General features: G+C 35.2%; 1 protein-coding gene across 2 annotated transcripts in view; it reads left to right on the forward strand.

Moving 5' to 3' along the window:
* The window catches only part of ERO1B (endoplasmic reticulum oxidoreductase 1 beta), a 63367-nt gene that overhangs the window by 45336 nt on the left and 3255 nt on the right, over nt 1–14776 (forward strand). For both annotated transcript variants that reach the window (XM_068547563.1, XM_068547564.1), the window contains 6 exons: nt 1525–1551; nt 5097–5189; nt 5303–5549; nt 6691–6760; nt 8970–9056; nt 10063–10196. In XM_068547563.1, coding sequence (XP_068403664.1) covers nt 1525–1551; nt 5097–5189; nt 5303–5549; nt 6691–6760; nt 8970–9056; nt 10063–10196 — 658 coding nt within the window. The remainder of the gene's footprint in view (nt 1–1524; nt 1552–5096; nt 5190–5302; nt 5550–6690; nt 6761–8969; nt 9057–10062; nt 10197–14776) is intronic.

Here is a 14776-nt window from a genome sequence, read left to right on the forward strand (position 1 = left end):
CTCCACAACGAGAAGCCACCGCAATGAGAAGCCCGTGCACCGCAACAAAGAGTAGCCTCCGCTCGCTGCAACTAGAGAAAGCCCGCACACAGCAACCAAGACCCAACACAGTCAAAAATAAATAAATAAATAAATAAATTTATTTTAAAAAATAAATAAAGTTACCCTATGTGTCAAGGGCACTGTGATGGGCATTGTAAAGGATAGAAAGATGTATAAAACATGCCTTCCCTCTAGGAGCTAAAAATATGTATAGTAGGAATGATAAGCACTGTACTTAAGTGATAATAAAGAAGTATTACATACATAGTACAACAGTAGGTGGTGTAGCTCTTCAGAGGTAGAACAGATCCTGCCTCACTGGGAAAATTTACTGGAGGAGGTGGCATTTGAGATGGACTTGAATGATGGACTGATTTAAAGCCAGTAGAATTGGATAGTGTGTGCTACTTGGATGACAGCATGGACCAAGGGGTTGAGAAAGGAAAAACAAGGCATGTTAGGGGAGAGTAGGAAAGACTTCATATATGGGGTAATTTAAAATTAGAAAGATGAGTAGAGGCCAGATTATTGAGGACCTTAGGAGCTAGACGTTTCCTGTTAGCATTTGGGGCTTTTTGAGTGAACAAGTGAGATAATGATGTTTTGTGTAAGAGTATCATCTCAGTTAAGAGTATGTTGAATGAATGATTCTCTAGGAAGATGTTTGTGTTGTTTTGCTAAGGGTGAAGACTCTCAGGAGGCAAAGTACTTCTCCACCATTTAATTTATCCCCTAGACTCCTTGCTCAGCTCGCCTATGTGTTGAGTTTTTATCATCATGCTTTGCTTTTTGCAATTAAAATAAAATAAGGATGAGTAAATTAGGAAGTATGTTAACTGTTTTTATCTTTATTGACTGCCATTTTTCTTTTCACTCAGAACAATATTGGGCTAGAAATAGTTCTTTTAGCATAGTACACAAGGAAGGCCCCTTCATATTCTGGTCGTTAACTTTTCTGAAGAATTATTTTGAAAATTAGGGAACTTTTTTATTATCTCTTAAAACTTAGTAGTTTTAAATAATTGAGGAAATATACTTAGGTTTATCGCTCAGGAAAAATGGAATTAATTTGATTTTCATATTAATTATAATTCACTTTTTTCCTGGAAGTTTTGAATAATGCTGTGGTTATCATCAAAAGCAAATTTAAGATTGTTTCTCCTCATACTTATGGGTATTTAAGCCTTCAAGTGAATAAGGTTTACATAATATTTTGACTGGAAGTTTTCTCAAAAATTTTACAAGTCAAAATGTCATTTGTAAGAACTTCTTCCTAAAACTACTTCAGTTACTTTTGGACTTTATTTTCTAGAACCATATGCCTGTTTTTCCATTACACATGAGCAGTGGACATATTCCTTAATCTGTCATGAGAAATATTTTATAGACTAAATTTATTCTTATTTATGAATGACCATTTAAACATTTTAACCCAATTCTGTGTGTGTGTATAATTTTGATTGTTTTTGTTTTGTTTTTTAGGAGAATCGTTCTACACGTGGCTAGAAGGTAAATTTAATGTCTGCATTTTAAATTTATTGGCGTCTTGCAAAAAATGAATTGATTTATTTAATATATATTTGTAAGTTTTAGGATTCATTAAATCTTGACAGTGTTTGAAAGAAAATAACATGTTCTAGGTTATTATAGTTTAGGATAAAATTATTTGAAAATTTTGAGGATATTGGTCAGCTAAAAACCAGTGTTATGGACATATACAGGGCAGATGCGGTCATCAGGGTTCCAGAACTGGTTCCCAGTCTTATTTCCATTCTGTATGTAATACTCATCCAAACTACTTTTCTAGTAACCACTATTGCAGGTCTGTTTTTTTAAGTAGAGGCATTCTTTTTGGAAGGAAGTACTTTTTTTTATATATGAAATTAAGGGAAGATGAATTTGAATTCAGAAGATTTTAAACATGTTTACACGTGTAGTCTAAACTTGTCTAACTAAAGGATAAAGTAATATAGATCCCAATATATCAGATACCTTCGCATTCTTATATTTTCTAGTGTTGAAGTTATGAAACGTTATTAATGGAAAGCTGAAACATTCTAGGCTTTTAACAACTTTGGTTAATAACTGGATATATGATGCTTTTAAGAAATTTAGCAAATTGCCATTAATTTATGAAACCAAAAGTTCAAATATATTAATGAAAGATAAGCAAGTTGAATGACACTGGAAAATGGATATTTCATAGCCATAACCTTATAGGAACTCTACTGAGTTAAACTAAGCACTTAATTCCATTTTATCTTTGTTAATCAGTCGTGTTAACTTATGAATGTGATTTCTCTTTATTTTTTAATGAACTTTTTTTTTTTTTTTTTTTTTTTTGGCTGTGTTGGGCCTTCGTTGCTGCACACGGGCTTTCTCTAGTTGCGGCGAGCAGGGGCTACTCTTCGTTGCGGTGCGCGGGCTTCTCATTGCGGTGGCGTCTCTTGTGGAGCACGGGCCCTAGGCATGCAGGCTTCAGTAGTTGTGCACGCGGGCTCAGTAGTTGTGGCTCGCGGGCTCTAGAGCTCAGGCTCAGTAGTTGTGGCACGTGGGCTTAGTTGCTCCGTGACATGTGGGATTTTCCCAGACCAGGGATCGAACCTGTGTCCCCCGCATTGGCAGGCAGATTCTTACCTACTGCGCCACCAGGGAAGCCCAATGAACTATTTTTGATGTGCAAATACTGCTAGGAATTATATTGATAAATGGCCAGTGTGGGAAGAGATGATCATCTTTGTTTAATTAGCTTTATTTTAAGAGCACAAATTGTGAAAAGTAGTATTTAGGTTAAAAGAGGTGGTCAGAGACTCTGCATATTGATAATGGAGGATGAGAATGGAATTTATGGGCAGTATCGGATTCTAGGGTATACTATATCAACCACTCTCCTAGTATCCTATTGATGGGAGTCCCTGAATACTGATAGATGGTCCAGCGAGCACTCCTATTTATGGGCAACTGGCTCAACTTTTCTGAGATTGAGTTTCCTGATCTGGGGCACGAGAGTGGCACTAGCCATCCAGCTTACCTACACTGTGAGTGTAGATGACGCCTGTGAAAACTGCTTTGAAAATCACTAAGCAATGTACAAATGCCAAATAACAGTGTTACAGTGTATCTAGCCCTTTTGTGAGAGAAAAAGTTATATATTGGTGTCCTGTAGTTCAGTTGATGAAAATGAATTTGAATGAAATTAAATCCAAAAGAGGAAGAGGAGAACCACTTTCTAAATTGAATAGTTGGATTTGCCAGGCATTAGGGCTGGCAGCAGACGGCAGGCGGGGAGCACCTCTCCAGCACTTTCTGCTAAGAGTGTTGTGTGTCTTCCTGGTGCATTCACTTGGCTCATCTTTTATTATTAAAATTTTGCTTGAAGTTACTGAATTTTCACAGTTTACAGGAGTACATATCTACTCCTTCCTTCCCTCTTACCACCCATCCCCTTTCAGGTAAGGGGCTTTGTGGGCTTTGCAAATTAGAATTCCCTCCTAGTTTTCATGTTCTCATTTTTAGGCATATGAATTTTCATGAGCTTTGCTTTGCCTATTTTCCCTTCTCTTGTCTTTAGATATTTCACTGCTTAGAGAAGTAGGTTGGAAGGAAGAGAAAGTGAACTTCAAATCTGATCATTTTGGTACTTGATAACAGATTTGATTAAAAGTTTTACTAGAGAAGTTAATACCTAATGTTTTATCAAAGTTATTCATATTGTTTATATCCATTGTTACCATAAACATTCAAATTTGGCCATATACTTTTACGAAGAAGCCACAAAATAGAACTGAATTTCTACCTTTTGGTCTCTATCCATGATGATGAGAATATTCTAGGAAGAATTCTGAATTAGGGAATGAGATCTCAAAATAATTATTTTTTCCTACTAGAAGCTACTTGCTTCAGAGCCATCTATGGTAGAACATAAAGGGGGAGAGTAAGTTGAAGATCTAAAAGATCCTGAAAGGATGCAAAGTAAGCCACATACATACTCTTAAATTTTTAAAATCCTTCAGCATATAAATGAGATTATTTCTTAGTTTCCACTGTTGAAGCCCATTTTTCCCCATAGGGAGAGTAAAAAAACCAAAAAGCAAGAAAGACAAAAACAAACTCTGTTGGGTGGTAGGAAAGGGGAAAAGCTAATTGTTCTGCATCTAGTGTGGATTCTTAAAACTTTTTGCATTTTTATTTATTTTTAAATTTTTCTATAAATATTTTCTAAAAATATTTCTTTTTTCACTGTGGTAAAATATACACAGTATAAAATTTACCTTCTTAAGCATTTCAAAATTTATGTAATAGCATTAAGTTCATTCACAATGTGTATTACTCTTATAATAAGAGAAAATATTTTTAAATGGAGGCGGGGGTTGGATAGGATGGCGAAATTATCTTGACCTCTGTTTTGAGCAAAAGCCTGTGTGGCTTAAGAAGGCTACATAAAATAAATTTCCATCATATTCCTGAACTCCATCTTGATATGGTTTTTCCAAGTTTTGGCTCCTTACCTGTGGAACCTACAGTTAAGTAGAATTAGAGAATTCCAGGGCAAAGGATTAGTAAGACACACTAAAGAATCTGGAGGAAGGAGAGAAATAGAATTCAGTCTCTTCTTCCTCCACTAACAAGTAGGTTGAAATAAAGAACATCTATAGGGAAGGGAAAAGGAGAAAACAGCTATGGTTATACCGAAGCAGTGACTTTATATCTGCTTTAGTTCAGCCTAAACCACAAAAAATCTGTGCTGTTGCCTTCTGGGTAACATGAGGACTTTTCCAAGTGCATCCATAGTGTTTGGACCTCCAGTAGCCCAGACATTTGTATCTTATTCTGCACTAAGTTATCATACTCAGTTAACTCCATTCTGAAGTCAGAATCTTATTTTATCTTCTAGTGACAGTATCTCAATCTAATTATTTTATATTAGTCCTTGATTTGTTTTTAATGTCCTCAAATCTTAACTTTAAATATAAGCCCGTGTACCTAATCCTCTTGATTCAGTATTTTTGTTATCTAAATGGATGTGATTTCTTTTTCACTATTTTTCTGAATAGGTTTGTGTTTGGAGAAAAGAGTCTTCTATAAGCTTATATCGGGACTTCATGCTAGTATCAATTTACATCTATGCGCAAATTATCTTTTGGAAGGTAATCAGATTTTTTTCTATTAGTATAAAAATTGTTGGGGAAAAATACATATTCTCTATAGAGCAAAAATCCTGTTTATTAAGAGTGTATAATATATTTCTCTTTCTCTTTAGAAACCTGGGGTAAACCTACCTGGGGACCTAATATGAAAGAATTTAAACGCCGCTTCGACCCTGTGGAAACCAAGGGAGAAGGCCCAAGAAGGCTAAAGAATCTGTACTTTTTATACTTAATTGAGCTTCGAGCTTTATCAAAGGTGGCCCCGTACTTTGAGCGCTCAATTGTCGATCTTTACACTGGAAATGTTAAAGAGGATGCCGACACAAAAACCCTTCTACTGAATATCTTTCAAGATACAAAGTAAGAATTGAATTGTCAGTGATCTGAAATTCTCCACTCTGTAGTTGATTGAGGTAGTTCTTGAAATACTGATACAACAAAAACTGACTCCTGAAAGTTAGTTAGGAAAAGGGAGAATTAGAACTGAGAAGGAAAGTGTTCCATAGAATGGCAGCGTTTTAAAAATATTTCTAAAAATGTTGACTGAAAAGCGTCTATAAAGCTTTGTTGCATAAACTTTCACACTTGAGAATAGGCTGTATTTTTAAACATGACTTTAAATTTTATGTAGTACCAAAATTTAATGCTACTTTAATGTTCTTTCTACCAATTTTGTATTCTTCCAGTTGCTACTTAAATTCAGATGGTAATATGTGCTAGCATAAGGATAGATTACCTAAGATGACATTAGCCTTACGTTCTACAGTATAACCCTAAAAAAAACATCCTGGGTGTATAAAACTGCACTTTACTGATTGTTAAAAATGAGCACAGAGGAGAGTTGGGTTAAGAAATGTCTAAGGTAAATTATGCATTAAATTTTTTTTTTAAAATTATTTATTTATTTATTTATGGCTGTGTTGGGTCTTCGTTTCTGTGCTAGGGCTTTCTCTAGTTGCGGCAAGTGGGGGCCACTCTTCATCGCGGTGCGCGGGCCTCTCACTATCGTGGCCTCTCTTGTTGCGGAGCACAGGCTCCAGACGCGCAGGCTCAGTAATTGTGGCTCACGGGCCCAGTTGCTCCGCGGCATGTGGGATCTTCCCAGACCGGGGCTCGAACCCGTGTCCCCTGCATTGGCAGGCAGACTCTCAACCACTGCGCCACCAGGGAAGCCCCTGCGCCACCAGGGAAGCCCTAAATTTTTTAAAATGTTTTAAAATGTTTAGAGTTTTGTACATTTTTTCACACAAATTGTTTTTAGTTAATTTTTTAGGTTATTTTTGTCACGTAATTTCTTCAAAACATTACGCTCTCATAAATTACAAAGCCCTCTTTATCTTGCTTTACTCTTTGATTGAATACTTTAAACTGTTTGCCACCTTCCCACATTACCAAACCTTACACATGAGTAAATTCTGAATTTTAAATATTTGTAGGGATAGAAAATTCTACCAGAGCTTGAATTTTCCATCTGTAGCTTATAATATTTTCATTTCATCAGGTCCTTTCCCATGCACTTTGACGAGAAATCCATGTTTGCAGGTGACAAAAAGGGGGCCAAATCGTTAAAGGTAAAAAGTTCTTGACTGGGGGACCGGGTGGGGAACAGTTTACTGGTTGTGTTTTAATCCTGTTCATCTAAACTTTCTTTCTCAGTTCTCCATCTTGTTGGTCTGATTGGATTTTACTATAAATGATACAGAAAGCTCTTTCTCAATTCCTTTCTCCTTTCTAGTTTGCCCAACTGCTTAGTGAATCCTCAGTCATACCTCTAATGACACCTTTGTAAATGTCTTTTCAAAAGGCATCATTTTGAAAGTTTTCTTACTTTCTTTTCTTTCATTTACTTATTGCTGTTTTGATGCGTCTTAAAAAAAATCATGCACTGTTAGACACTTTGAAGGCAGTAAATAGTATATTTTCTAATGTTTATTTTACAAAATGTTACAGTTTTGAAACTAGTATGTTTTTGTCCTAATGGACTAACATATAAGGCAAAAATTACCTGTTGACCTGTGATGTCAGAAGGAGACTATATTTTAGGAACATTATGCAACTTCATGTTACAAGCACTTGGTTCTCATTTGCTTGCAGTAATTAAGGAATACACTGTACCCTTACAGTGTTCATAAAAGTATTTGAAATTGACTGGCAAATAGTCTTCTACCACAGCTCCACAATTTTTTATATACGATTCTGAAATCCAAAAAGCTCCAAAAACTGGAACATTTTTCTTATGTTTGGTACAAATTAATTTATTAGCAAAACCTAACCTGAACTGGTGTAAGGATATTTGTAGTGTTTTTTAAAAAATTCTGCTTTGTATGAATATTCTTACATTTTGCTGCAAAAACAATCATGTATTTGATTACAGGGTGTTGCCATACACTCTGGTGGGGTGTTTCATAATATGTAGTGTTATGTACTATGTTACTAAAATCTCAAAACTTCTGAATTCTGAAACACATTTGGCCCCGAGATGTTTTAGATGTTGGATATGCTGCAAGAATGAATACACTAGTAAGAGTTCCTTGGTATTTCTGAAATGAAGTAATTTAGCCACAACTATATTTTAGTTTTGGAAGGTTGTTTTGTTTTATGGTTGTTTTAGAGGTATATTAGTATTACAGTATTTAACATAATGCTAATTCATTTTTGTAATGCTTCCTATTTTCTTAGTGTTTATACAAATATTATACTTCTGATCAAGACAACTATAATTACGTATCTTTTTATAGATGAGGAAGGTAAGACTGAGAACAGAGTAAGGTTTCACAGCTAGCTTTCAAGTTATAAAATGCTGGAAATTTGGTTTCCTATTTTTCAAAGGTGTAGAAAGGAGAATATAAGTCCGTTTTTCCATCTGCTCCAAAGAACATGAATTACATGAGAATGGAGAGCAAAGGAGTTTTTGTGTTCTGTTTATGTTGTCTTTCTTTTGGCCAAGGTATTGATTCCTCCAAACGCTTTAAGTTTTCAGGTGACTCACTCCAGCTCTTTGCAATAAACTGTTTACCTCGGTGCAATAAAATGATTTTTATTTTCTATGTTTGCCCTGTGAAAAAGATGAGGGAACTTTCTCTTAGCTAGTTTTGTCCTCAGAGAAGGTGAGACTCACCTTAGAGTCACAGAAACCCATGCACAGATGCCCATCTTAACTGTGTGGGAAGCTAATACAGCAAAAGTCGAGGATCCAGTAAGCAAGCATCCCTGGAGAAGTTGCCTTAGCAAATGTGGGGGACTGTGAGATCACAGACCCCTTGTATAGCCCTGTGATCATTGGTGCTGATGGAGTATATGCTATAAACATGGTGTGGTCCTAAGGAGGGAGATGGACACTGATTATTGTTCTAGGACCAGCTTTCTGATTTAGACTCACACAAAGCAATGCATCAAAAATAAATGAAACATAATATAGATGTATTTACCACTGGTTGTACACAGATATCAAATGGAAGCAGCAGTTAAGCGCCTTCAAAGTAAAAACCGTGTATTATTTACTTTGGTGTCCCCTGTAGGGTACATGTTGGTGCTTTGCGTGGAGTGGCCCCTGAATCAAAAGTTTGTTGAATTAATATGTAGAATGAATTTTATAAACTGTCATTAATGTTAGCTGTTTTATGTGCCATGTTGTGCTATAGAAATTCAAATACTTCTCTTCTTCATTGTTGAAAAACACAACTCATTCATTAATAAGCTTCAAAACTTTTATTATAATTCAGACAAATGCAGTTTAATTTTAAATGTCTAATTAGAATGAACATATTTTCTGCTTGTTAGGAGGAATTCCGGTTACATTTCAAGAATATCTCCCGTATAATGGACTGTGTTGGATGTGACAAATGCAGGTTATGGGGGAAATTACAGGTTTGTGTGTTGTCTTCTGTTTTGAAACTATTACTAACCTTAAGTTTCTCCACTGAGAAGTTGTTTTTATTTACTAAAATGTCCTCATTGTTCATTGAATTAGAGATCCAAAGTGTGGTTTTTCTGTTTTATTTATAAAAACAATTAATATTAGACTCTGTGTTATATGTGTATGTATTAGGATGTTTTTCCTATTATTGTAGGTTAATGATTTTAGGTTTATTGTATCTGTTTCTGTAGGTACAATCTCAGATTCATTTTTGAAGTTGCTGGTTACAAATAGAGTGTATTGATATTTTATATACCTATATAAAAGGTAAAATATAATTATATAAGAAATTTAATTATCAAATTTTGGTCACTGAATTTGTATCAATGATCAAAAGAAGGAGGCCCCCTAGTCACAAAATAGGAAAGTTCTGCCCAGCAGGCCCATTTCCCTAAATATTTCAGTGTAAAAAGGATTGTGTGATTATTTTCTCTTATCTTTTTACAAAGATGATATTAAGTCATAGAAAGTCAAGAGACAGAATTTTTTTAATGGAGGATACAATGAAATCAGATTTTTCTTTTTCTCTGTTGCTAATAATTGAGAAATTATTAAGTGTAGGTATCACTATACCTATAAACTTATGCTGATTTCTAAGTTTTGAATTGCTATGGGCTGTAAAGAATGCTTTCAAAGTTACATATTGAACATTGTAATCCTAATGTGATATTGTCTACATTAAAAAAAAAAAAGGCATTTTAGTAATTTGGAATAGTAGGATATGTATCCAAAAAGTGTTAAACTATTCAGATTTCCTTAACAGCTTAGATAAATTTATCATACGCATAATCTGTGAGGAAGTAGAAACTGTATTTTACATAGTTGAACATTTTGGTGAAAAGTTCAGTTCATATGAATTTCCTGACTTCTCATCACAGTGACTGAGTATTCCTTTAAACCTTTATAGCAGTTATTATTATATGAATTTAATTGAAAGTTTATCACTATTTTCTTTAGACTCAGGGTTTAGGAACTGCCCTGAAGATATTATTCTCAGAAAAAGAAATCCAAAAGCTTCCAGAGAACAGCCCATCTAAAGGCTTCCAACTCACTCGACAGGAAATAGTTGCTCTTTTAAATGCTTTTGGAAGGTAAGAACTGTTTTCATAGTGAAGAGTTTTGATTCCCCTGCTGGTTTCAACAAACTGCAAAGATCATCTTCTTTGCTAAAGTAGTCTGTTTTGTTTTGTTTTGTTGACAAAGAGGGAGCATTATTGTCATATAGCATCGCACCTGCACTCACAAGCCAGTTTCTCTACAGGTTACAGGAAAAAGTAATAGTTTCAAATTGCCAGCATTTCCCAGTTTGCCTTCTCAATTTTGTGGGGAAATAGTCTCCTAATAAAATTCTCTTCAGCTGGTTTTAACTTGTTCAAGTACAATAGCAGGAGTAAGGAGAGTTTGGCTCAGAAGGTGAGGAAAGAAAAAGACATTAAACCTTTCAGCTGCTCTGTGTCTTAATCTGAGGAGGCATTTTTCTTTCACTCATTTTTCCCCCATTGTTTTCTGTGTACATACATACAGTTTGCTTTTTGTTTATACCACAGATGGTTTCAAAAATAATTTGAATTTGCCTATAGAGATACATGCAGTACCAACTAAGTGAAGAATACAGAAGAGAAGGAAAAGAATCAGAGAAAGTCAGAGAAAACAATACTATACTGCCCTGGGAAAAAAGGCAAAGTCAAATCAAGGAAGAATTTTAAAAATAATAGTAAATAAAGAACAAAGTAATACAGAGATTCTTATGTTTTCTTAACATGCATTTTTAAGTTAAAAAGAGGCAGTTAAATTAAAAATAAATTAATTGCCCCTTCCCCATCTTAGTAGCAAAGATTTCATCTGTTGCTCCCCTGTATTTAAAGATGACCATGTAGGTTGAGATTTCAAACACAAGATAGACATAGAATGTCCACTGGTAATTGGTATTTCATGAAAAATTCAGTCCACCCACTTATGAGGCCTGTAGTAAGATAAAATAGGAGAAGCTGAATTAAATTTAAATTATTTGAAATTTAAATGAAACAAGATTTTAATCAATTTAAACACTTTTAATTGAAGAATAGTTGATGTGTATGTTACAGGTGTACAGTATAGTGATTCACAGTTTTTATTTATTTATTTATTTATTTATTTATTGGCTGTATTGGGTCTTCGTTTCTGCGCGAGGGCTTTCTCTAGTTGCGGCAAGCGGGGGCCACTCTTCATCGCGGTGCGCGGGCCTCTCACTATCGCGGCCTCTCTTGTTGCGGAGCACAGCCTCCAGACGCGCAGGCTCAGTAGTTGTGGCTCACGGGCCCAGCTGCTCCGCGGCATGTGGGATCTTCCCAGACCAGGGCTCGAACCCGTGTCCCCTGCATTGGCAGGCAGATTCTCAACCACTGCGCCACCAGGGAAGCCCTGATTCACAGTTTTTAAAGGTTATACTCCTTTTATAGTTATTATAAAATGTTGGCTATATCCCCTGTGTTGTACAATGTATCCTTGTAGCTTATTTTATACATAGTAGTTTGTACCTCTTAACCCCCCTACCCCTATGTTGCCTCTCCCCAGTGGTAACCACTAGTTCTCTATATCTGGGAATCTGCTTCTTAAAACATATTTAAATCTAAATAAAATTAAATTGAGAAAGAAGCAGATGTTAACTTCCTCAAAATTTCTCTGTGTCTCACAAGGAATTATTCACAAATGCAACCCTTCCAGCTCAGTTCTCTAGCTAGAGCCTGCTATTACCTTTTATTGCTCTCTAGAGAGTACTGGACTCAGAATCAGGTCCTAGCGTTCTGGAATCCTGGCCCTGCCATTTACTGGCAGCATGAGCTCAGGTACATCACTCCTTGGAAACTCTCCCAGCTTGTTTCCTTTCTCTGTATAATGAAGAGGAGTAAAAACCTTTCTCACGGAGATAACATGAAGATAAAAGAGGTCCTGTGTGACACTTTTAAATCACAAGATGCTACCTGAAGTCCATGGCAATGGTGGGCGTGGGGATGGTGATTTACAAACACCATTGGGTGTTTAGTGCCCTAATATTTTCAGTACTTAAAAAATTGTCTTATTGTTTTTATGGCTAGACTAGATGTGAGAAACCTTTCTTTTCTTAAGGGTAATGACACTCAGGGTGGGATGGTTACACAAACAAGGTACAGCCTAATTTAATCTCCCTTTTCCTCCCCACGGAAAACAAATAGCAGCCATCTGCTTTTAAAATCTCTTTTAAAATATTCATCTTTCTTTCCCCCTAATTATTAAAGTAATTCATGGTCATTATAGAAAATCTGGAAAAACATGTGAAAGTGTAATTTAGAAAATAAATTTAAAAATCGCTCATATCCCTACCACCTAGGACGATTTCAACATTTGGCGTATTTTTAATGTGTATTTTCCCACTACTTATACGTAAAAAATTTACGTACGTGTGTGTGTGTGTGTACATATTTACAGAGTTGAAACCATACATTTTGTATGCTTTCTTATCCTGTTTTACTTGGCATTACATTGTAATCATTTCCCAATATTATTAAAATTTTTTTCATAAGTTATTTTTTTCTTTTTTATTGAGGTATAATTGACGTACAGCATTGCATTAGTTTCAGGTGTCCAACGTCATGACTCAATATTTGTATATGTTGCAAAATGATCACCACAGTAAGTCTAGGTAGCATCCATCACCACACGTAGTTACAGAGTTTTTCTTCTTGTGATGAGAACTTTTGAGATTTACTCTTTTAGCAACTTTTAAATACATAAGCACTATTTTTAATATAGGCCAATATTCTATTACATGGACATAGCACAATTTAGTCATTCTTTTATTTCTTAGTTGAGTTTAACTGTTTCCTTCATATGTATTCTATACATTTCTTACTTTTTCCTTAAAAAATATTACAGTTGTTCTTAATAATTGTTAATGAGATCTGTTCATTGTATCTTCCACCTGATTATCAGTCCATTTAAATAGTAAATGATTTTGGCTTCACTAACACACAAAATTATCGTGTTGCACTTTGGGAGGGTTTGTGCATTCGTTCGTGTTAAGTGAATTGGTAGTTTTCTTGGTCTGACAACCTATATAATACAAGTCTGCCTCAGTTAGGGCAGCCAGGACAGCATTGCTTTGTCATGTGATGCTAGTGGGCGGAGACATACAGTGAGCTTCGTCTTGGTTCTGGCCAAGGAAGGCTGGGAAATGTGGTTTCTTTATCTTGAATACTCTGCAAATGTCTTTCCTACACTAACAGCCATTTTTTGATAGTTTCAACATTTATATCAAATGGCTTATTTTCCAGGGAACAAATTAATATACCTGTTGGCTATTAAAATATATTTTAGTATCCCTCTAAAAGTACCGGTAAAGCAGTAGGTAAATGCAGGTACGCTCTGTGCCTTTCTGTGTCTGTCGGAGAATAATAATAGGGAACGTGGAAAATCTCTTGTGTAATAAATTGTGAGGTCTGGAATGCATCTTCACAGAGACTCTGGTCCCATATAGTGCTGGCGAGTTTGTACTCCCCGCGTAAAAGGTAACCTACAGTTAGTTTGTACGATAACCTTCGAGTTTTCTGACCCTCTCCATTTTGTATCTGAATCAGACTTTGAGCGTACTTTTTCATTGTTTTTTTCAGCCGCTGCTCTTTACGAAGCTCTCTCTTCTTTAGTTATGGACCTTGGTTTCTACTGTATCTTCCTATGTATTTTGATAGGTTTTTTTTTTAAAACAGGTACTTTGAGGTACACAGCATATGATTTTACACATTTTGTTTAATAATCATATTGTCATATTGTTTTTTCGTAATAAGTAAACACTGTTTCAGTCCTCTAATATTCTGAGGATTAGAGTAAGAATTCATTTTCTGTTAATCCTACAACTTGTAAGAATATAAAGAAAATGGTTTTGAGACCATAAAGGACATAGATTTTTTTGAGAGGACATATGGTCTTGGGATCTGATGATCTGGTTAGAACCCACCTACTCTACTAGCTGAGCAACCCTGGGAAAATTACTTGATTTATTTGAGCCTCAGTTTTCCTAAAATGTAAAATCAGGGTTAATTTTATCTACCTTGTGGAATTTTTTTTAAACAATTAATGAGATGATATCTGTGAAGAGCTTAGAACATTGCCTACCATACATTATGCTCTCAATATAAGAAAAGCTCTTAAGTTCTTGAAGAAATGGGCTCAGTACTGCATTCTACATTATCTTAAGCTATAGAAAGAAAAACATTAGATTTTTATTGTATCAACCCTGAATTGTACCTAAGGATAATTGAGCTTACAGAATTCTTTTTTTATGATTTCCATTCTAGAGTTTTACTTCTGGGTCTGGGCTCAGAAGCATTTCATTCATTTATTCACTCAATAATAATTTATTGAACACTATAAATATGGGTGGATGGGGCGGGCACAGGGATTCATCAATAGACAGAATAAATAGAATCTGTATCTTTGTGTTAAAACAAATTAGTGTTTGGGTTAAAACAAATCCATGTTTGGGGAACAACAAGAAAGAAGCGGATTTGGAGAGTAGTGTGCAAAATGAATTTATAAGGCCAAATGTAAATGATTTGAGATTCTTTATTGCAATGAATTATCATACCACTGTTCCCATCATTAATCTAGAATCTGTTGATAATACGAAGCAACTGGCTTCCTTTGCCCCTTCTAAACC

The sequence above is a fragment of the Eschrichtius robustus genome, chromosome 7, assembly GCF_028021215.1.
Source record: "Eschrichtius robustus isolate mEscRob2 chromosome 7, mEscRob2.pri, whole genome shotgun sequence".
Lineage (NCBI taxonomy): Eukaryota > Metazoa > Chordata > Mammalia > Artiodactyla > Eschrichtiidae > Eschrichtius > Eschrichtius robustus.